General features: G+C 35.7%; 1 protein-coding gene across 3 annotated transcripts; it reads left to right on the top strand.

Moving 5' to 3' along the window:
* The first annotated feature begins 480 nt into the window (after positions 1 to 480).
* LOC114287025 (transcription factor LHW) lies at positions 481 to 9,457 on the top strand. 3 transcript variants are annotated; one of them, XM_028230290.2, is made up of 11 exons: positions 481 to 1,245; positions 2,266 to 2,487; positions 3,839 to 3,920; positions 4,334 to 4,375; positions 4,457 to 4,516; positions 5,156 to 6,922; positions 7,025 to 7,126; positions 7,552 to 7,692; positions 7,842 to 7,967; positions 8,867 to 9,026; positions 9,150 to 9,457. In XM_028230290.2, exons 1-11 carry the CDS (start codon positions 1,151 to 1,153, stop codon positions 9,164 to 9,166), a joined length of 2,814 nt encoding a protein of 937 aa, XP_028086091.2. In that variant the 5' UTR covers positions 481 to 1,150; the 3' UTR covers positions 9,167 to 9,457. The 3 variants fall into 3 exon arrangements, with proteins under 3 accessions (XP_028086091.2, XP_028086092.2, XP_028086090.2); XM_028230291.2 differs by having other exon boundaries at positions 9,135 to 9,457; XM_028230289.2 differs by having other exon boundaries at positions 8,867 to 9,272.
* Positions 9,458 to 22,122: the final 12,665 nt, after the last annotated feature.

Below are 22,122 nucleotides of genomic sequence, written 5' to 3'. Positions count from 1 at the left end.
AAGGGTATGTTTGGTTTGTGTTTGAGAGATGTGTTTTAGAGATAAAAAGTACGAAAAGTTGTTTGGTTTGGTTTTTTTCAAAAGATGTTTTGAAAAATTATTTTGAGAGAGAGTTTTGGAAAAAGTGATTGATTTGATGTTTGTGAGAGAGAGATTTGTTTGGAAAACTTGTTTGGTTTACAAGTTTTAAGAAATTTTTTTGGAAAAATTTGTTTGATTTGATTACTTTTAAAAACTTATTTGTAGAGAAAATTTCTCAAAAATTTTTCAGAAATACAAACCAAACGAACCCCAAATCAGACGGACCTAATCTCAACTTAAAAAAACTAATTAGAAAAATCAATACCATACGGGGACTAAAAAATACTACTGAAAAAAAAAAAAATGCTTCGAGACACGTATCTGGAAAAAAAGCCTCGAAACCGACAAAAATCATCGTGGCGCAGCCGTAAATTTTCACTAAAACCAAGGTTGTTCTCCAACGCTCCCTTTTTCCTGATTAATGTTGGCGCATTTTAGCACAGTCCCCTCTCTGCATCTCAACAGAATCCCCAATCACCAGAAAATCGTAGACGAAGAAGAAGAAAAGAGAGAGAGAGAGAGAGAACCAGTGAAGAACACGACGACCTCACCAACCCTAACCAACACCAGCACACACAGAATCACAGAGTCTACAAAACACATCTCTCTCTGTTTCTTCAATCATATACACAAATTCTCATATATATATATATATATATATTTGTGATCTTCATATTTGAGCTGAAATGGAGAAAGTCATTGCAAACTACGAGCTTATAGCTTGCGGCATAGTGTAGATTCTTCTTAAAAAAAACAGTGTTTCCACTTTCTCTCTCTCTCTCTCTACAGTACCTTTTTCTCTCTCTAGAATGGCTTGCCGAAGGATGAGTGCGGGGAATTTGGATCCGGAGAGGAAGAGGAGTGGGGGTCTCAGGACCAAACAGGCGGGACGAGGCTCGTGTCGTGGAAGTTAGGCCGGAGTAGCAGAGTCGCCGGAAAATGCTTGATCTCCGGCGCTGAGATTTACGCTATATCTCTTTGTATTTCTCTCTCTCTCTCTCTCTCTCTCTCAATCTCTATATCTATATCTCTCTTCGTGCGTTTTGACTGTTTCATCTGAGTTTGAGCCATGGGGTATCTTTTGAAAGAAGCTTTGAAGACTCTCTGTGGCGTCAATCAGTGGTCTTATGCTGTTTTCTGGAAATTCGGTTTCAAAAACCCTACGTATGTTCATTCTTATCTTTCTAATTTATTCTGATCTATATTACCTGCAAATGAATCTCTGCTTGGTTACTCAGAAAATGGAGGGAAAAAAATTAGGGAAACTCTATTTGCACACCACTGAAAAAATCTCAGTGCATTATTTGTTTGGACATGAATTTCGGAATAAAAGTCAAATATTTGGACATGTCTTCTGATAAAAAAAATAATTGTTCAAATATACATTCAGTTCAACTACTTTGTTCGGAATTTGTGTCCGAACATTTAATTTTGGTCGAACGGCATAAATGTGCGAATAGAATTGCCTAATCTGATCTGACTTCTATTAACTTCATGTTTATCTCTGTTTGGTTGCTAAGAATATGGAGGAAAGGGGGGATACAATGAAACTCTGTGTCTGTCTCTTGTGATTGCTGTTATTGTTATCCGTTTGCATGTTATCTGATCTTTAATTTTTAGAATTCTGTGCAGACTTTTGTTTGGTTACTGAGAAAATGGAGGGGTAAGAAAGAAAAGTGAAAATGGGGTCTAATGATTTTTCTAGTTTAGGTTTTCCAAAAAGTGAACTCTATTCAACTAGGAAACATGGTTGTGTTAGGTCCGGTTGAGTTACTGTAATTGTTCTTAGTTAATAGGTATGTGTTGAAGTTTCTAAGACTGATATCTTTCGAAGATATGATTTGACATTCTATAGTTTTATTAGGCATTGGTGTCTATCTTTGCATTGTAATATGATGTCTTTTATTTCCTGTTTTTAGGGAGACAACAATATGCTCAATAAAACTAGTGATTCTGACTTTATTTTGCTTGTTTGATCTTGTATGTCCTTACTTTCCTACTTCCAAAAGGTTCTAAATTTTTCCCTCATTTCTTTCCTTCAAAAAGCAAGTATTAGTATCATCTGCAGATCTATAGCTTTCAGTGTCTGATTTTTATTTTTATTTTTATTTTTTATCACAACTTATTCGAGATTGTGCGTGTTTGAAATTATGTTTATTGAGTTTTGATGGTTTTGATTTTCAGGCTTTTAATCTGGGAAGATTTCTATTACGAACCTATGCCATGTTCTGCTCTTCCTCTCAATTCTGGAATTAAGAGCTCAGAACTGGCTTTTCGAGAGTGGGAAGAGTGCTGGGTTTCTTCTGAACCTCAATCTCATCATGTTGGGGTTCGAGCAGAGGACAAAGTCCCTTCACTTGTAAACAAAATGATGTTGGGTAACCGGGTTCAAGTTGTAGGACAAGGGTATGGTTTTATTTTATTCTTCTATTCTACTTTTTTTTTAATATGGTAAATGCTATTGTGTGTTGGATGGAAAAACCTACGCTGTAATAGATATAACCATTTTTGTCAAATCGTGAATCGATTAGTGAATTGCTGGCTAAAATAGTGAATCGTGAATCATAAGATTCACCTTATTTAATGTAGTATATGATTGTATAAATGTTTATGCACATAAAAGTACACATAGTGTTTAGAATAGAAATATCAAATAAATCACATATTAATATATACCCAAGGTTTTAAAAAGCGGCTGCAACCGTTACGTAATGCTGTTATGTAACGGTTTTGAAAGTTACGGCCGCTTTTGCAGTGTGATTGAGATTCACAGGTGTGTTGGCCGTAGCAGCTGCCGTAGCGGTCGTAACAGTGCTGTAACAGCCATAACGGCCTGTTACGCACCGTTGCGTAACAGTTCCAAATTGTTTCTTTCGAAAAAACACACAAAAAAAAACTGAAAATTGGGAAAGAGGGATAGAGAGAAGAGGGAAGATAAAGAGAGAAAATGGAGGAGCAAGAGATAGAGAGAGAGAAGAGGGAAGATGAAGAACATGTTATTGATTTGTTGAAACTGTAAGATCTATGCTATTCTATTCAGCTGCTATCACTAAACCATTTTGTTTGCGTGTGTCTATCTATATATTGTTTGAAAATAATAATAATAATAATAATAATAAGTGTGGTCATTATCTATTTGGCTTAGTTAAAATATGTATGTATATATATATATTTAGGCTCTTATTTATTCTTACTTTTATCATTGTTTATCTTATATATAATAGTTAGTGATTGATTTTTTGTATAATATAAAGTCATTAATTATTAAAATAAAATGTAAAAAACTCAGTTTATAGTGATTTAAAAATATGAAATATATTGGATCATACTTAAAAATTTATAAAAATTGATCAATATTTATTTTTAACCCAATAAATATGATTATGGAAAAAAAATATGCGTATCGGTAAGTTTTTTTTAAATTGTGCGAAAAATAAAAAAATTCACGGTTCTGGTTATCGCAACCGTTACACTACTGCCTTTACACCCCGCAACCGCAACTGCGTCACCGCCACCGTTACGGCGACCGCAACCGCTTTTCAGAACCTTGTATATAACTAATTGATCTCTCAGTTTTTTTCTTGATAGAGAGGCAAAAACAAGGTCATTTTATGCATTCACTTTAATTTTTGGTTCAACAACATGATTTGAATCAAGTAGGTTGAAGCTCGTATCAAATCATATGAATTGAATCGTGTATCATACAAGTCTAATAAACATGCCTATGATAACTGTTATTTGCAATTTTGTTTTACAGACTAGTTGGCCGGGCTGCATTTACTGGTAACCATATGTGGATTCTTTCAGAGAACTATACTACAGAAACCCATCCACCAGAGGTATTTTGTAGAATGTTGGTATGAAAATATATATGTCTAAGTAAATGAAGATGCCGTACATACCCTCTTGGTACGTGGGCGTGTACATTTTGCATTCTCATGATAGACTAGTAAAGCACAAAAGAACATAAGGGGAGTTTTGGGGAAAATTGAACTGATTTAGCTTTAATTGCTTCATCTTTTAGAACCCTTTGTTTATTTACATATTTATTTTACTTTTATTATTTCAAGTTGGTTTATATAGTTGGAGAGGTATAACAGAAAGATGTTAGAGACTAAATATTGAAACAGTTCTTTAGCTTAGAAATTTTTTTTATGGTAATACAATCTTTTGAGGAAGTCTAGAGGATTGTTAAAAAGTGTTATGTAGTATCTGAACTTAATATGACTTCAGTTTTCATGGCTGCTTTTAGGTTCAAAATGAGTTGTGGCAACAACTTTCAGCCGGCATAAAGGTATGATAACTTCAACTGTGCAGCTGTCTAGAATGCTTGTTATTTTGCTGGTCCATCTCTGAACTTGTTCTTGGTTTGCAGACAGTCGCAATTATTCCAATCCTTACTCATGGTGTTGTTCAACTTGGTTCATCCTTATCTGTAAGTCATTTATTTCTTCTTTCTTTCATCTTCTCTTTTCTTTTTGGATGCAAGTCCTTTTGCTCATATGTTCTAATGCTTATATATTTGAGAAGTCATGTTATGCATGTTTATATCTTGTGAGGTTCTGTTTCATTGCCTGTTTGGTCCCAGCAAGATGTTTGAGTTAACTTTTTACATAAGTTCAACTCAGAAATCAAGCATTTCTTATCTTATATGTGACCATTGAGACTGTACAACAAATGGGCAAACTCTTGGGTTGGTTGGTTTGGAAGTCAATGTTTTACTATGCTAAAAAATAAATAAAGTCAAAGTAGAATTTTTAGTAGCCCAAAACTATGCATTTTGTCCCGATGTTTTTTAGTTCTTTTTGGCCAAATCTCTTGTTGGTTGTGCAGCCCTGAGTCTTTGATTCCCCAAGTGGGTGAGGGGAGTTTTAGGTTTTGAGTCATTGATGCACTTTGTCTCACTGTGACCAGCATTGGCAGTAACATGGAGTTGAAAAGTGTCTTTTTTGTAGTTATGTTCTATACGTTCTCTTATCGTCAATGCTGTCTTGATTTGGTTACAGTGCTAAAGAAATTTACCAATTTTTCACGATCAAGTTCTCTGAAAATTTTGCTATCTTTGCTTCCTCAGATTATGGAGAATGCGGCATTTGTGAATGATGTCAAGAGTTTAATTCTTCAACTAGGATGTGTTCCTGGTGCTCTATTATCTGAAAATTATACATCAGGAGAACCTGCTCCAAAGATTGGAGTACCCATATTTCATAGAAGGTCTGTTTCTGCTGGCCCATCTGGGAATCGTAACGTGGAAGACTCTGTTCCTTCCATTGCTGGCAGCTGCAACCAACAAAGTATCCAATCTCATGCTTCAGAGTTTGTTGGTCAGCCTTCTTATTCTATAGTTAGAATGATACAAAATAACCTACATGGTACTTCTTCATCAGGGATTAAACCAAGCTTTCCTTTCAGTAGCCAATTTGAAAATGTGGAAACAGGAGGTGGATTTATCCCGTTGAACCAAGAGCTGTGGCTGAATCATCAGGCTTCTTTGTACAATCACAAGTCTGAATTCGATGAACAAACTTGTGCTGGTCTGTCATCTGGAAATTATAGCAATTTAAGAATAATGGAAGAGGAGATATTGTCAGATGCTATCCTACAAGAGCATGTTAACAACAGTTTAAGCACATCCAATGACAATATAATGTCTCAGCTGAGAACAAATGGAGGGTTAAGTTCCAATGGAGGTCAGTTACATAATGCAGCCAGAAATCAACCGAGATCAATTTCAAACTCGTGTTCTCTTCCAACTGTGCACAGGTCAGCTAGCGTTGATATCTCTTCCAGACATCTTGCAAGGAGTGGGCCAAATGCTGGTTCATCTAAGACGGAGGTATCTACATCTGATTTGACAGATCATTTGACATCCAATCAATTGCTTTTGAGGAGCTCTGATTTCAAGCACAATTCTAAAATTGGCAAGTGTTCTCAAATTGAGGTGGCTCAGAGAAAAGAAAGAATAGAAAATGATTTGTTTCAAGGCCTTGACATCCCATTGGCCCATCTGGATGAGCGCACAAAATTGAGTGAGAACATTTCTGGTTTTGATCACGATAGCCTAAAGCATGACTACCGCACTCCAAGATCAAAAAGTGCTAAGACTGAGAACAAGTGCGTCCAACCATCATCAGGGGATGACCTATTTGATATTCTGGGTGTGGATTTTAAGAACAAACTAATTGATGATAGCTGGAATAATTGTCTTAACGGTGGGCTAGACACAAGGAAAAAAACCTTGAATAAGAATAATTTTACATCTTTGAATCTTCGGGATGCCGATGCCGAGTTATATTCATTAAATGGAAGAAACTCAGATTGTGGTATTTTTAGTATGTCTGGCACTGACCATCTGCTAGATGCAGTTGTAAATGGGGTCCACACTGCTGCCAATCAGAGCTCAGATGATAATGTGTCTTGCCGGACAACAGTGACAAAGATTAGTAGCTTGTCTGTTCTTAACACTTCCTCCTCCCATGGCCGAGTTAGTGTGTCTGATCAGATTCAAGAAAAGTTACTGGGACTTCCGAAGTCTCAAGAAAAATTAGCTCCATTAGGATCTTGTTCCTTCAAATCCGAGTGCAGCAAGGAAGATCCAGGAAACTATTCCCAAACCAGTTCCATTTGTGGATCTCAAATCAGCTCATGGGTTGAACAGAGTCATGGTATGAAGCACAACAGTAGTGCTTCAATTGCACATCCTAAGAGGCCGGATGAAGTAAGCAAATCAAATCGCAAAAGGCTTAAACCCGGAGAGAACCCTAGACCCAGGCCAAAAGATCGCCAGATGATCCAAGATCGTATGAAAGAGTTGAGGGAAATAGTACCTAATGGGGCAAAGGTGATTTCTCTTTTATTATCTCCAGCTTTTTCAAATACTTTTCATGTTAAAATCTTGTTATGTTCTGTACTGATCTGCCCTTTTTTATATATTATTTAACAGTGTAGCATTGATGCACTGCTGGAACGTACAATTAAGCATATGCTTTTCCTGCAAAGTGTCACAAAACATGCTGACAAGCTAAAACAAACAGGAGTGTCCAAGGTGTGGAGAGTAATACTCTTTAATGCATTTCTATAATTGCTACTTCTTATCACTGACTCAGATTAGAGTTGGTTCGCATCATTGTGGCAAACTTTCTCAAGCATTGGTGGTTGGACTTTTGGAAATAGGACAAGGGCGTTATGGAAAGAGGAGAAAATGTGGTCTAAATTTTCTTAAATATACCTGGTCATAGGGGTGTAACTAGAAGTGTGATGATTCAATTTGTTTAAAAAAAAATTTTTTAAACCAAAAAGAGAGAGAGAGAAAAAAAAAAAGGTTTACTGTTTAGAATTTTGAATCACTTGAATAATTTCTATTAGTTGGTGATATGCCATTTTATATCTTGCACTACAGAAAATTATTGAGTTGAACTAAACAAAGCTTAAGTTATGTGAGCCTTATTATGTTGTTACATCAAATTGCAGGTTATCAATAAGGACAGTGGGCCACTATTAAAAGACAACTTTGAGGGAGGCAGAACATGGGCATGTGAAGTTGGTTCTCAAGCTATGGTTTTCCCTATCATAGTTGAGGATCTGAATCCACCTCGTCAAATGCTTGTGGAGGTAGTGATTTGCATCATTTGAATGACAAATATGAAGCTTTATCCTTGCCTATGTTTATTATCTGATTGGGTACAACACACTCTTGTTATACTTGAAATCTTTCTGTAGCTATTTTTGTACTGTTAAATGTGTTATGTTTCTTGTGATAGATGCTCTGCGAAGAACGCGGTTTGTTTTTGGAAATAGCTGATATAATTCGAGGATTGGGATTAACCATACTGAAAGGGGTGATGGAAACTCGAAATGACAAGGTCTGGGCACGCTTTGCAGTAGAGGTAAAACCTATCAAGCGTACTAACTCCATTTGTTTCATTTATGCTTCTCATAGGACATGAAGTGTTTTACTTGCCAAGATTTTCGTGGTTAGGATACAAAATGGCAAGTAGTATTGGTCCCTGATGGCATGCAAACAGTTTTTGGCATTTGAATATATTTTTGGCAACTTAATTCACCCCCTGCGGCCACCAATATATCATTCCGTGTCCTTCACTCCTTTTATTATTCAATATGTTTCTCTAGAAATTTAATGTATGGGCACCCAGTTATGAGAAAATTGTCTTAAAAGAAAACTATAACATCTGGATTTTCTTTTTATTGACATGCTTAGAGTCATTATTATCACTATGTTCGTTAAACTACTTTAACAGCTAATTTCTTTCTGAAAGTACCACTTTTTTTTGGTTGCTACTTGATTGTTTGTTTGGTTTTTTTATTTTTTTTAATGTGTTAATTTACCTTTGAATTAGTAAGTTGTTTATCATCATTAGATCCTTTATTGGTCCTTAGATTAGTGGGTTCTGTTGAGCCTTGTAATCTTCTTCTTTTTTATATCTTTAGTGAAGAAAAGTTGGTCACTTTATATGAACTTTCTTTTGGAACAATAATTAAGAGAGAGGATTCATGCATAGGGCAAAAACTAGTTGTAAAGATGATGGTTGAGTTTGGGACAATCATCTCTCTCTCTCTCTCATTTATTCATGTTTTTTTGTGAGGAGAATGTTTTGGTGTGATTTTTTGTGGGTATTTAATTCCAGAATATTTTAGTTGTATTAGTTCTATGACCCGTTCTCATGTAAGCCAGGAAGGTTTTCTCCTTATTTTGCATACCAAAAGCATTTGAAATTTACACGGTTCTCTTTCATACTTGTGTTTAATATTTAGTTCTTTTATACAGGCTAACCGGGATGTCACAAGGGTGGAAATATTCATCTCTCTCATTCAACTTTTAGAGCAAAGTGTTAAGAGCAGCGCAATAGCATCAGGCAACACCATAGAGAACGACAATATGATTGTCCTCCCGTCTTTCCAACAAGCAGCCTCCATACCCGTAACCGGTATGCCTCATAGTTTGCAGTGAGCCACACTCTTTAGTTTTAGTTTTCTGGTCTGGATGTGTTGAGAGCAAGCCGTGTTTCGGCTTGCCATGACTAACATGATCCCAGACTGATTTATTTCAGGCACTTGTAACTCTTAACCGACATTCTTCTCCCATGACCACCGAAGTATGATTGGCCTCGTTTGAAAGTGGGAGAGATTGCTTTAGGTAATGATTAGTTCCCCAAGAACTTGTGTGTTGCTTATATCTCTGCTCTATTTTTCCATTTTCCTCGTTTCGCCAGTAATTTTATACACTCTGAGGTGGTAGCACAAACCTGTTTGTTGTGGGTTTGTTTATGTATATAAAATATGGGACATAAAATGAAGGTGAGATGTGTATTTAGCTGACTTTTTTTTCCTTTAAATTTTTATTTAGATTTTTTCTTCATCTCTTGATTAGAATGCAAAAGTAGAGGTGTAATCGGTTCGATTCAGGTGGGATTGAGGAAAAAATAAGCACTAACTTGAACCTTTAGTTTTATTGGTTGAGCGACTGGAATTGTTCACATGTGATGGTTTAGTGCTCGTTTGGTTAAGATTTTGGGACTAAAACAAGACAAAAATACATAATAAGTTATATAAGTTAATAAGATAAAATATTATTTTTTATCCATATTCATTATACATTTTCTTTTAGAAAAGTCAAAAAAGTTTCAAAACAAAAACCAAACGAGGTTAAAAAAGTCTCAGATTAAAAAAGTTAGCTATATTAGCCTGTGTCAAATGGTCCCTTGGTTTTGTTGGTTTTTTAGTTTGGTGTAAAGGAGGGAGGGAGAGCAATCTCTTTTTCTTTTCTTTTCTTTTCTTTTCTTTTATTTATTTTTGTATTTTTTTATTTTTTAACTTTTAATTTTCTTTTGTTGGAAAATTAGAAATAAAAAAATCAAGATTTGGCCCTTGTAATAAATCAACCTTTAAATTTTTAGGCTGTGTTTGCCAAATACATTTCCACCCCCTTTTATAAAAGTGTGTTGTTTGATTTGAGTTTTTAAATTATAATTCTACACTTACTTTTGAAAATTCTTTTTCAGGCGGGAAAATTTGTCTAACCTGGTCGTCCTTTCAGACGTCTGGCCGATTAATCGGAACAGTGTGTGTGTGTTTTTTTTTTTGGCACTTGTTATTTTTATATTGTAAATAAAAAATATTTTCGTAATTTTTGTTAATTTTTATGAGTTTTGAATAAAATTTTAAGTTGTATGTTTGGTTATGAGTTCTAAGTTTTTTAATCAAATAACTTTTCTAATTTCAAAAATTCAAATTTTTTTTTAAAATTCAATTCAAAACTCTTTTCAAAACTCATAATCAAACAAATTTTTTACACTCAAATCATAATTTTAAAAATCACAAACTTAAAATACAATTCTATTATCAAATCATACTTAAAAAACTCTATCAAACGTTATCTTAATTTTTTTAATTTAAACTCTAATTTTTTAATTTGATATCAATCTCAATCATTTGTTTATTTCTATTAAGTTGAATTAATATAGAAAGAAATTTTAGGCATTACATTCTTTATTTTATAAAACTGTTTATTATAATTTTATACTTAAAAACAAATTAAACTCTAAAATGATCCACCAAGGACTAAATCCAAAGCTCATCTATGTAAATGTTGAAAACAGCCCATAGGCATCATTCATTTCGAAGATTTAATGACAGAATAAAAGTGTAGGGTTTAAATTAAAAATATAATGTTTAATTTGTTAGAAGGACAAAATGTTTTTATTTATTCATTTATTTTGCTCGGGTACATTTGTCATGATAATTATCACCGAAAAATGCACATGACATTTACTTCATGCATTAAAACTTGCATGTATAATGCTTTTCAAAATAAAATCGACGGGCAGAGAGCCAAGATTCAAAGAGGGGTAAAAAGGTCTCGTCAATGGGGTTGGGTCAGATTTTGACAATTTAAATAATTATTAAAATACAATTTAATTGTAGAAATCAAAATTATAAGACATCATTGATTGTGTTAATTTAGGCATGCAATTCATTTTTCATAGGTTCATATAATTATTTGAATATTATTCAATGCATTTTAAATCTATAAAATCTTACAAGTGGAGATAGAATTAGAAGCCATATAAGAGATCAATATCTTTTCTCTAATAAAATTTCTTTACTTTTAACTATTTTTAAAAATAATATATAATTTAATGACCATCAAGTAGATTATATTCCATTATTTATATTTTGAAGGACGATCCTCATACTGAGTGATTTTTTTTAATTTTTTTTGATAGAATGACAAATCAAAATCTCCCTTATATTTAATGCACAAGTTTCTCAATATATATATATATATATATATATAAATTGCACAAAATCTGATAATAAAACCAAACACAACCATGAAATGAATCCCAACTCATGAAATATTTGTATCCAAATCTTTGATTGAATCATGTACCCTTAAAAAATTTCATTAATAGTATTTTTTTTTTTCTTTTCATTTTTGTTGTAGATCATTTCTCAAACATACGTAATTTGGCACCAATGGTAGGCAAGGACAAATAATAAGACCAAAATGAAAATCAAATAAGAAGTACTCAAGATTAAAGGAGACATATCAAAGAGCTAAAATTGTAGTCTTCATTTGACTAAACTGAATATGAACAGATACAGAACTATTTCTTAACTGTTTAGGCAGGGCTTTAGATCAACATATAAATAAATAAAGAAGGCAGTTATATTACACAAATACATACATACATATATGTGTGTGTGTGTGCGCGCGCGCGCATGTGCGTGTGTGAAATTTCTAGCAACATAATAGCACCAACAATCTCATTAGTTTATGATGCAAATAGCAAAATATTCATGGATTCCTCTCTTATTGGTCTCAAGTTTCTCTTCAAAAAGAAAAGACAAGTACAGACAGATAGCCAACCATTGCTTTAGCAATTAATGGGCCTATTGAGCACATTTAAACAAAAACATGAAGATGGAAAGACATTCCAAAACAGAGGCCACATTTTAATGCTTTAACAACATTTGAAAATATATTGACAGGGTTTCCACAATCTAGCTGGAAAACAACCCAGAATAACCTTCATTTAGCAACAAGCAAAGAACACTGAACATATTAGAGAATCCCAAAAACTTCACAATGATATGGTAAAATGCAAGACCACAAAGTAAACAAATACGCTTTTAAATAATTATGCATGAATTGCATGTCTATAAGGCCTAATTTATTGCTTATTAATAAAATGAACAAGAAAAGTGTAACTCGACTTAACTCAAGCAGGCCAAATGACACTACTAGGCTTGCTCAAACTCAACATTTATTAAATTTCTCAGTTTCCAAATATCTCATGTCTTCTCATCTCTTACAGATTCTAGTATTGATTTCCCTATGCTATGCAATAAGCATGAATCCAAACCTTCCGTCGGGGGGAGGGGGGGGAATAGTTCAACTACGAACTCAGCGACCAAAACAAGCAATAAGCTTCATATATATATATATACATACAATACACTTGAGAGACATATCTTAGAGTTGAATGAACAAATTTAAAATACTAGTAAAAAGCAATGTTTTGCGCTCTGTTTGGCAAAACGAAAAAACGAATTCAACATTGAAGCCAAAAAAAAAAAGAAAAAAAAGAGAGAAAATCTGTAAAACAGAGCACAGACCACAGCTTGGAGCTTTAAAATCTTGATTTTCGATCAAAATCTCCAAAAACAAAGTATAAAATCAAATGCTAATGAAGGACTGGTTTTGCTTTTTGTGAAGAAGATAATCCCAAAACGGAAATCAAATTTTTAGTTGATGAAAAAATATGTGATTTTGATTAAGTTTGCATAAATGTGCTTTGACATATCTTAACTTACCTTTTGGATCACGGTGACACTGAAAACATTCATTTTTGACCTGGCCAAACTCGATTGAGCTCTTTAATGGCGGTGTATAAACTAAAGCAGAGATCGAATGAGCTTGAAATTGGTTTACTTGAAGCAGAGATTGATAAGGCTAAGCTGTTGACGAAGGACACAACACCATGCTTCAAGCCCCTGAACTAGTGTTCTGTGAAGAAGAAACTGAATTTACAAACATCAACATAAATACATTCTAGATCGTTACTTTTTAGCCATAAAACTACACAGATGTTCGGTGAATTCAATTGTAAATTAAAGTATAACGCAACGGGTAAAAAATTCAGATCATACCTTACGTGATAGAACCTGAAGCGAATAATCTCGTGGGTAAATCATGTGCTTCAAGAATGCGAATAACGAACCCAACAGTGGAGTGATACCACAATATGAGTATCACTCACACAAGTCACAGTGCAAATAACTTGATTGTTGTTTTCTTTAATGGGAGAGAGTCAGTATGGGAAAAACAAACGTTTTTTCATTATTCCATATCCCATATATCATATCAGATATATAAGATAAATATATCATTTATCCATATCAGTTGATATGATAGATATAGATATCATGAGTGGTTATCCAAATAAGTTTTGAATTCTAATTTAAACTTACATGGATAAGGTTCAAAAGGTTCATGGGTTATGCCACATGGGCGCCCAATTTCTAACATCTCCCACTCGCACATGAGTTGGCATGACGCTGCCACATCTCTATCTCAATCTCCCTAAAAATGAACAATATCATACTAGCTAATGCACCGTGCGACCGCTGAGAACACCTGCATGTGGGAGCTCTATAGTAGAAACTCAATATGAGTCAGCATAAAGACATTAACCCAAAATGAACAGAAATAGTGTCTCATGTACCCAGACCCATCTAGTTACATCAGTTCAAAAACATCTCTAATCCCTCAAAGAGCATGTTTGACTCTCTTAGGTCCCGCATTATATTCACACCTAATCAGCATCCCATAGAGAGCAATGTGAGTTGTCGACAGTGAATATAGAGCAGAGATATAAAACTAGATGATCTTCCCTACTCTCATATCATTTAATTTGAAATTGACCGCTTTCCCAGTAACGTCCCTTAAAGCCGAATCACACATGACCGCATGCAACATACCAAAGTAGCTGAACATCAACTCCTCATCTTATGACATAGTCAAAGGTCACAAAAGGCACAAAGTGAAGTCATTTAGGGAAAAATGACTTTTAGGACTCACACGGTGAAGAAGCAAGGATCCATTCTTTCACCTCGCTAACGGGTCGATAAGCACATGCAGTATGAATGCATGTTATAGTGGAGTAACTATTCCAAAGAGTGATGTTAAACTCATACACCATACAGATCTTAGTCTAGTCGCTCTTAAGCGCACAAGTCGCTTCCTAGCGTCTAACTCGAATTCTCTATTTGCTCGCCTCTTAGGCATCAAATGAGATCTCGCATCTGGCTATCCATAACAGGCACATCAAGGAAAAATGGGTACTCTCATATCCATTGTCAGTCTCTAACAAGACCTCATCTTGGCTCCAACCAAGGCGACATAGCTAGTGGGTAATTTTAGCTTCTCTATTTGCTCCAAATATAATCAGCCACTAGTCTCATCCTTACTCGCTACCTAGCGCTAAGGGCGATTGCTCATGTGAGTGAGCCAATCTTACCTGCTAACATCAATTTATTTATTCTGTGTATGCTAATTCACAAACCATTGCAAAAAGTAATAAACATAAATGTGTAATAGAAACAAATATGAATACTAATGGCATAAATATCCCAAAAAAATATGAGTTCAACTGAATACACATAAATATATCACCACTTCCGTAGTCCTAAAGCCCTAACATGAGTAAGATAAATATCTCTAGCAATGGGCTTAGTCAAAGGGTCTGCAACCATGTGACTCGTAGGGATGTGCTTTAGGATCACTTCTTTCTGTGCCACAATGTCTTTGATAAAGTTGGACCTCACATCAATGTGTTTGGTTCTGCCGTGGTATTTAGGATCCTTAGCGTAAGCGAGTGCAACCATGCTGTCACAATGGATAGTCACAGGGTCTGAAGTGTGTGTGACAACATCCAAATGCTGAAGGAATCTCCTCAACCAAACGGCTGCCTGAACGGCAGATAAACAAGCCACAAACTCAGCCTCCAGAGTTGATAAGGTGATACAGGATTACTTTTTACTGCTCGAAGAAATAGCACCATCGCTAAGCATGAAAGCACATCCTGAAGTAGACTTACGCTCATCTAAGTCTCCTCCCCAATCAACATCACAATAGCCAACTAGATGTAGATTTGAACTTTGGTAGCAAAGTGTGTAATCTGCAGTCCCTCTAAGATATCGTAATATCCTCTTAACTGTTTTCGAATGAGCTGGTCCTGGGTTGGATTGGTAACGACTCACCAATCCGACTGTATGACAAATGTCAGGGCGTGTACATATCATAGCATACATCAAGCTTCCAACAACATTTGCATAGGGAACACGGGCCATCTTTTCATTCTCTTCTAGAGTCTTAGGACCCATATCAAGGCTTAGACTCTCGCCTTTCGCAACAGGAGTGTCAATGGGTTTGCAGCTCTACATCTGGAATCGTTCTAGGATAGTCTTAATGTAAGTCTCCTGAGACAAACCAAGAAGTCTTCTAGAGCGATCCCTAAGGATCTTAACACCAAGTACATAGCTCGTTTCACCCATGTTTTTCATCTCAAATGTAGAGAACAACCACCTTTTAGTGGCGACAATCATCCTTGTCATTTCCAACCAATAATATGTCATCTACATATAATGATAATATCAGAAAAATGTCCTTGGACCACTTAACGTACACACAGTGATCTTCATCGATCATCATAAACCCATTAGAAACAATGGCTCGATGAAATCTCAGATTCCACTGTCTGGATGATTGCTTTAAGCCATAAATAGATCGTTGAAGCTTGCAAACTTTGCGCTCCTAACCTACTACCACAAATCTTCTAGTTGATCCATATAGATCTCTTCATCCAATTCTCCATTGAGAAATGCAGTCTTAACGTCCATCTGATATAGCTCTAAGTCTAACTGAGCTACTATGGCCAGAATTAGGCGAATAGAGGAAAACCTTACAACTGGTGAAAAAGTTTCCTCATAGTCCATACCCTCTCGTTGGGTGTAACCTTTCGTTACTAGGCGAGCCTTATACCTTTCTATGGAACCATCTGCTTTGCGCTTGATTTTGAGAACCCATTTGTTCCCAATAGTCTTGCGCCCTGGCGGCAAATCAACCAAGTCCCAGACATGATTTTTTTTCGTAGACTCTATTTCTTCATCCATTGCAGTACTCCATTCTTTACTAGCAGGAGACGAGAGAGCCTCTTTGAGATTCTTAGGCTCCATTTCATCACTCGGAGCAATCATGAAAGCTTCCCCTTCAATCTCAAAATGACGATAGGATATAGCTCTACGTTTGCTTCTACGTCGTTGAGAATCCTGAGAATCCTCATCCATTGGATCTAATCCATGGGCAGGTAGATCGCTCCCACTGTCCCTAGAAGCTTGAGGGATTATCTCATCATTCTCTACTAGGCTACTAGGTGTGCCTTCAAGTAGATCCTCCATCTCATAGAGTCCTTCATCTCATAGAGTCCTCCATCTCATAGAGTTCTACATCTCTAGTTACCTCACCTCTGCTAGGGAAATCCTCTTCTAGGAAATCCATATCTCATGACTCAATTTCAGTCACACTTCCATTTGGATGCTCCCCAATAAATGCATAGCCCTTAGAATGCTCACTATAGCAAATGAAAATACACTTCCTTCCTCTAGGGCCCAACAACCCAAACTTATGAGAAGTGTTGTGTATGTAAGCTGTCGAACCCCAAGGCCGCAAATTGCCCAAATCAGGCTTTTTGCCAGTCCACATCTCATATGGGGTGGAAGGAATTGATTTGGAGGGCACACAGTTAAGGACATAGGCAGCAATCAATAGAGCATCTCCCCAATAAGAAATGGGAAGATTAGCTTGCACCATCATTGATCTAAGCATATCAAGCAATATGCGATTCCTTCTCTCCGCTACACCATTTTGCTGCAGAGTCCTAGGAATTGTCAATTGCCTGATAACTCCTTTTTTCCTCACAGAGCACTTTAAATTGTTTAGATAGATACTCACGTCCGCGGTCAGTCCTTAGAGCCTTAATGCTCTTGTCTAATTGATTCTCAACCTCATTAACATACCGTCTAAAACAATCCAATGTTTCTGACTTGTGAGAAATCAAATAGACATGACCAAAATGCGTGCAATCATCTATAAATGTGATGAAATAAGGGGCTCCATGTCTTGCCCTCACATTCATTGGTCCACATGTGTCAGAATAAATAAGTTGTAATGGGATAGAGGCCCTTATGGTTTTCCCAAATGGTTTCCCTGTTGCCTTTCCAGCAAGACAGTGCTCACAAGTCGATGAAGTGACTCTAGCGAGTGGGCCTAAAAGACCTTCTCTAGCCAATCTAGTCATCATATCTTGCCCTATGTGGCCTAATTTAGCATGCCATCTCATAGAATCATTATCACAAAAAGATGCAATATTAGAAATAGAGCCATTGGCATTTTTATTAAAACTATAATCACCCACATTCAAAACTAAAAAACCATCTGAAAGATAACCAAAACCATAAAAAATTGTTCCCAAACAAATGCTAACACCATTATTCTCAAAACAAAAGCTAAAACCAAGGCTCATCATGCTAATAACTGAAACTAAGTTTCACCGAATATCCGGAGCATAAAGAACATTATGAAGATACAAGGTGCGCCCTTGTCACATTTCCAGCTTGTATGTGCCAATGCCAAGCACCTCCACATTGGACTCGTTCCCCATGTAAACTTTTCTGCTACCAGTAGGTACTCAGCGATACTCAACGAACCTTACTCTATCCCTCGTGATGTGGTCTATTGCTCCAGAGTCTACAACCCAAAAATGAGGAGAATGAGCAATTAATGCTTGACTAGAAACAAAGCATTGAATGCGAGAAATTAAGTAAGGGAGTACCTTCTTCTGCTCAGGGCAATCCCGAGCGAAGTGTCCTTCTTTGTTACAGTTAAAGCATGTCAATTTAGCCTTTACCTTCTTGCCACCTCTCTTGCCCCTACGCTAGAAATTTCTTGTGCCATTGGGCTTTAGCGCAGCAGCTGCTTGCTTCTTAGGGGCACCTTTTGCTTTCCACGTTTGAACTGAGAAGTCCTACGTGAGCTCGACTCAACCACCATAGCAGAACCATCAAACTTAGCCACCTCAAGGCGCTCAGCCTCTAGCTCCAAATGACGCGATATGTCTTCGAATGTTTTCACACTCTCATTATGCATCATGTTCTGCTTCATCTGCTCCCAAGAATTTGGCAAAGAGCGAATCACAGCTTGTGCTTGCTGTTCTTGAGTCAAATTGTGGCCAGCAGCTGCAAGCTCACGTATCATGGCTGACATGACCCTCAAATGCTGCTTCATCAAGTGATGCACCCTTTTCTGATAGGAGTCAAACTTTACAGTCAGCCCACGTAGCTTTGCCAAAGAGGTAATACCAAACTTTTGCTTGAGAGCTTCCTACATCTCAAATGCAGCCGGGCAATGCTCAAACTCACTAATCAAGTCGTTGTGCATGCTGCTCAACATAGTAAAGCGCGCACACCGATCTTTGTTACGCCAAGTCTGAAAGACTTCAAGATCACAACGATGTTGAGCTATATTGCGCTGCTCTGGCTCAACCATCACTTGTTCAAGTGTGGTCAACACTTCTTGCTCATTGAGGAGGTATTGGATCTTACGGCGCCATATGTCATAATTGTCGCCATCCAATTTCTCTCCCTTAGTTAAGTCTGCCACCATTGTCTTAGCAGCCATTTCTACATACAGAGTAAACAAATGCGCAGGAGATATTAATGATAGCGACACAAAAATTATTTTGCAGCAAAAAAAAAAATCTAAATTAAATAATGATAATATTACACATGTCTTAAGATCGAAAATTTGCTATGCTCGTAATCATCTCTTGCGCTTCTAGTGACAATTATCAAAATTTAATTTAATTTCATGCGCAAAAAACAATCAATCTCCTACTACTTATGGCATATACAAAGCATGATCAATTCCATACAATAGCATCTTAATGTAAATTTACAAATAACACATGCTATACTCATTTAATAATGGAATTCAAATAAATAAATAAAAAACTAATCATGCTTCTTTAATCACAACATATTACAAACCAAATAATAATAATATGCTGTATTTAATATTAAGATTATGCCATAATAGAATGTAGATCATTCTCAAATTTTCTGGAATTTTCTTGAAATTTTAAATAACTAATAAATACACATAAAATCAGAAATAAATATTGTAGAATCTTGTAAACTGAAACAATCATACCAGTAAATAGTGAACCTTTACAGTAGTCTACAATAAAAATTTCAACCCTAGAAAATTAGTCATGCAACACCAGAAGTATTTTAAAATAGAAATAATGAATTATTATCTCAGGAAAAATATTTTTTATTTTCATAAAAATTTTAAAATTTTACATAAGATAGAAAATTTAATTATGAGTCTAACAGTACCAACCACGCAAAAAAAAAATCTATAATGAATTATTTATGACCATTTAAACCAATTCTGGATTAAAAAAAACAAACAGTGCCTTAACATCAGCAGCTAAGCCAGCCAAGTCGACGAAGAAAAACGGCGCGGCTCAGCGCACGGTGCGAGCGTGCGTAGCGCGGACGGCGCGTGCGTAGACAACGCGGCTGACGCGTGCGTGATAGCACGTGGGAAGCACGCTTGGCGCATGATGACGCATGGCGGTGTTGACGTCGTCAAATGGCACGTGCGGCTCACGCGCCGCCTTCCAGGGTGTTTTCTGGTCTAATTTTGGTACTACCGGACTCCATTTTTCAAAATAAAAACATTTATGGTCTTAAAAATGACATTTAATGAACATAAAAATGAGGTGTATTACACTCTCAATCTAATGAGAGTGAAAGTACAGAAACCCTGCACTTCATCTCCCTCCTTTGTTAATTTTCATGCATATACTGTGTATATATTTATATAAAATTATACACATATTTTAAAAAATAAGCACGAAAATATCCATATATGCTCTGATTCCAATGTATATTAAAGTATAACGCAGCGGGTAAAAAATTCAAATCATACCTTATGTGATAGAACTTGAAGCGAATAATCTTGTGGGTAAATCACGTGCTTCAAGAATGCGAACAACGAACCCAGCAGTGGAGTGATACCACAATATGAGTAGCACCCACACAAGTCACAGTGCAAATAGCTTGATTGTTGTTTTCTTTAATGGGAGAGAGTCAATATGGGAAAAACATACGCTTTTTCATTATTCCATATCCCATATATCATATCAGATATATAGGATAAATATATCATCTATCCATATCAGTTGATATGATAAATATAGATATCATGAGTGGTTATCCAAATAAGTTTTGAATTCTAATTCAAACTTACATAGATAAGGTTCAAAAGGTTCATGGGTCATGCCACAAGGGCGCCCAATTTCTAACATCAACAAATCCCTTACCTTGAGCCATGCCGCACCCAAACATGAAGAAGAACGAGCCCTAGATCGATTTAGATTACAGAGATTCAAACAATAACTAAGATAAACGCTCAAATCAAATACAGAACTAGCTTTTCAAGATCAAAATGACGAAGAATCGATCCAGATCGAAACACCAAGTGTCGATCCCTTTCTGTCTAGCAGCAAGCTTGACCAACACCAGTTACAAGCAGCCAGAGGTTAATATATTGCAAGCATACTACAGGAAAATTAAAGGGATTTACACAAAAGATTTTCCAAGTAAGCCACATTATGTTTTTAACTATACAGCCGATGATTTGCCTGATAATGTTTTGACGCCTACAAAGGGGACTAAGGTGAAAGTTTTGAAGTATAATTCTAATGTGCAAATAGTATTCCAGGGGACCAATGTCTTGAGTTCAGCTGAAATATATCAAGCTTATACTTTATCGTATTTAATTTCACTTGCAAAAATGCTACAAATGTATTTCCTGAATAGATTGGCCAGTGGATGTCCTAAAATTGAATATGCATTGGCAATTAAGCATATTATGATAAAAAAATTGTTCAGTTCCCATATCGCTTCTCTTTAAACATCAATAATTACTACTTGTGCATTCAAACAAGTATCTTATGAAAATTTCAAATCCATATGTTGACAAGCGAATCAAATTAAAATATATGAAACTTTGAATCAAACATTGACAATAAAAGGCATTGGCATACTAGATGATTGCGACATTGGGACCACATAAGCTCCAAATGCTCTATCACCTTTCATGGGGATAGCAGACTTTTTAAACTTGACAGCAAATTGAGGCTTGGGAGGTTCTGTCCAAATGATTCCCTGTTGCACACCTCTGTAGAATCACATCCTTCACCAAGCTGTTGTAGCAAAATATTCCACAACATCATCCCAAAAAGCATCAATTAGAACACATCAATTTTTTTTGTTAACAAAACAATTAAAAACTACAATTATTCACTAATTTCCAACACCAAATCACATTATGTCTTTCTAGATTTAGAAAAGTGAGAAATTAAAAACTAGTGAACAAATTCATTACCTCTTGGCATATCTCTGCCCACTATCCAAAATTCTTGAAACAAATTCCCCCAACCCCCCCTCTCCCCTCCAAAAAGAGAAATTATATCAACTTAGCAGTACAAAGGGGAGAACACATATATGCATACATCATTTATCACATATGGATACATATATGCATACAAAGGGGAGAACACATAATTTATTTGTTAATTTCTATAAGGCTGAACCCATAAGTGGTGGTTGTAAGAGCAATGTTTTGTGTATTTTCCTACTAAACATGTATTTAATGTCAACATATATAACCTCTATGTCTTTGTTAAGAGAGCAACAACAAACTGTTAGCTTTGCTTCCAGGCACCTTGATAGGATTTCCACATCAATGCAACATGCTTCATCTGAAATAAAAAAATTTAAAATTTTAAAAAAATAAATAATAAACAACTTAAGAAGACAATCAATGGATTCAACTGCATAAAATCAAAGTGGTATTCAGTCTACACATGATTCTAACTACATTTTTGA

Source organism: Camellia sinensis, chromosome 12 (assembly GCF_055761805.1).
Source record: "Camellia sinensis isolate YWXY chromosome 12, ASM5576180v1, whole genome shotgun sequence".
Taxonomy (NCBI): domain Eukaryota; kingdom Viridiplantae; phylum Streptophyta; class Magnoliopsida; order Ericales; family Theaceae; genus Camellia; species Camellia sinensis.
This window is presented reverse-complemented; position numbering and strand designations above follow the sequence as displayed.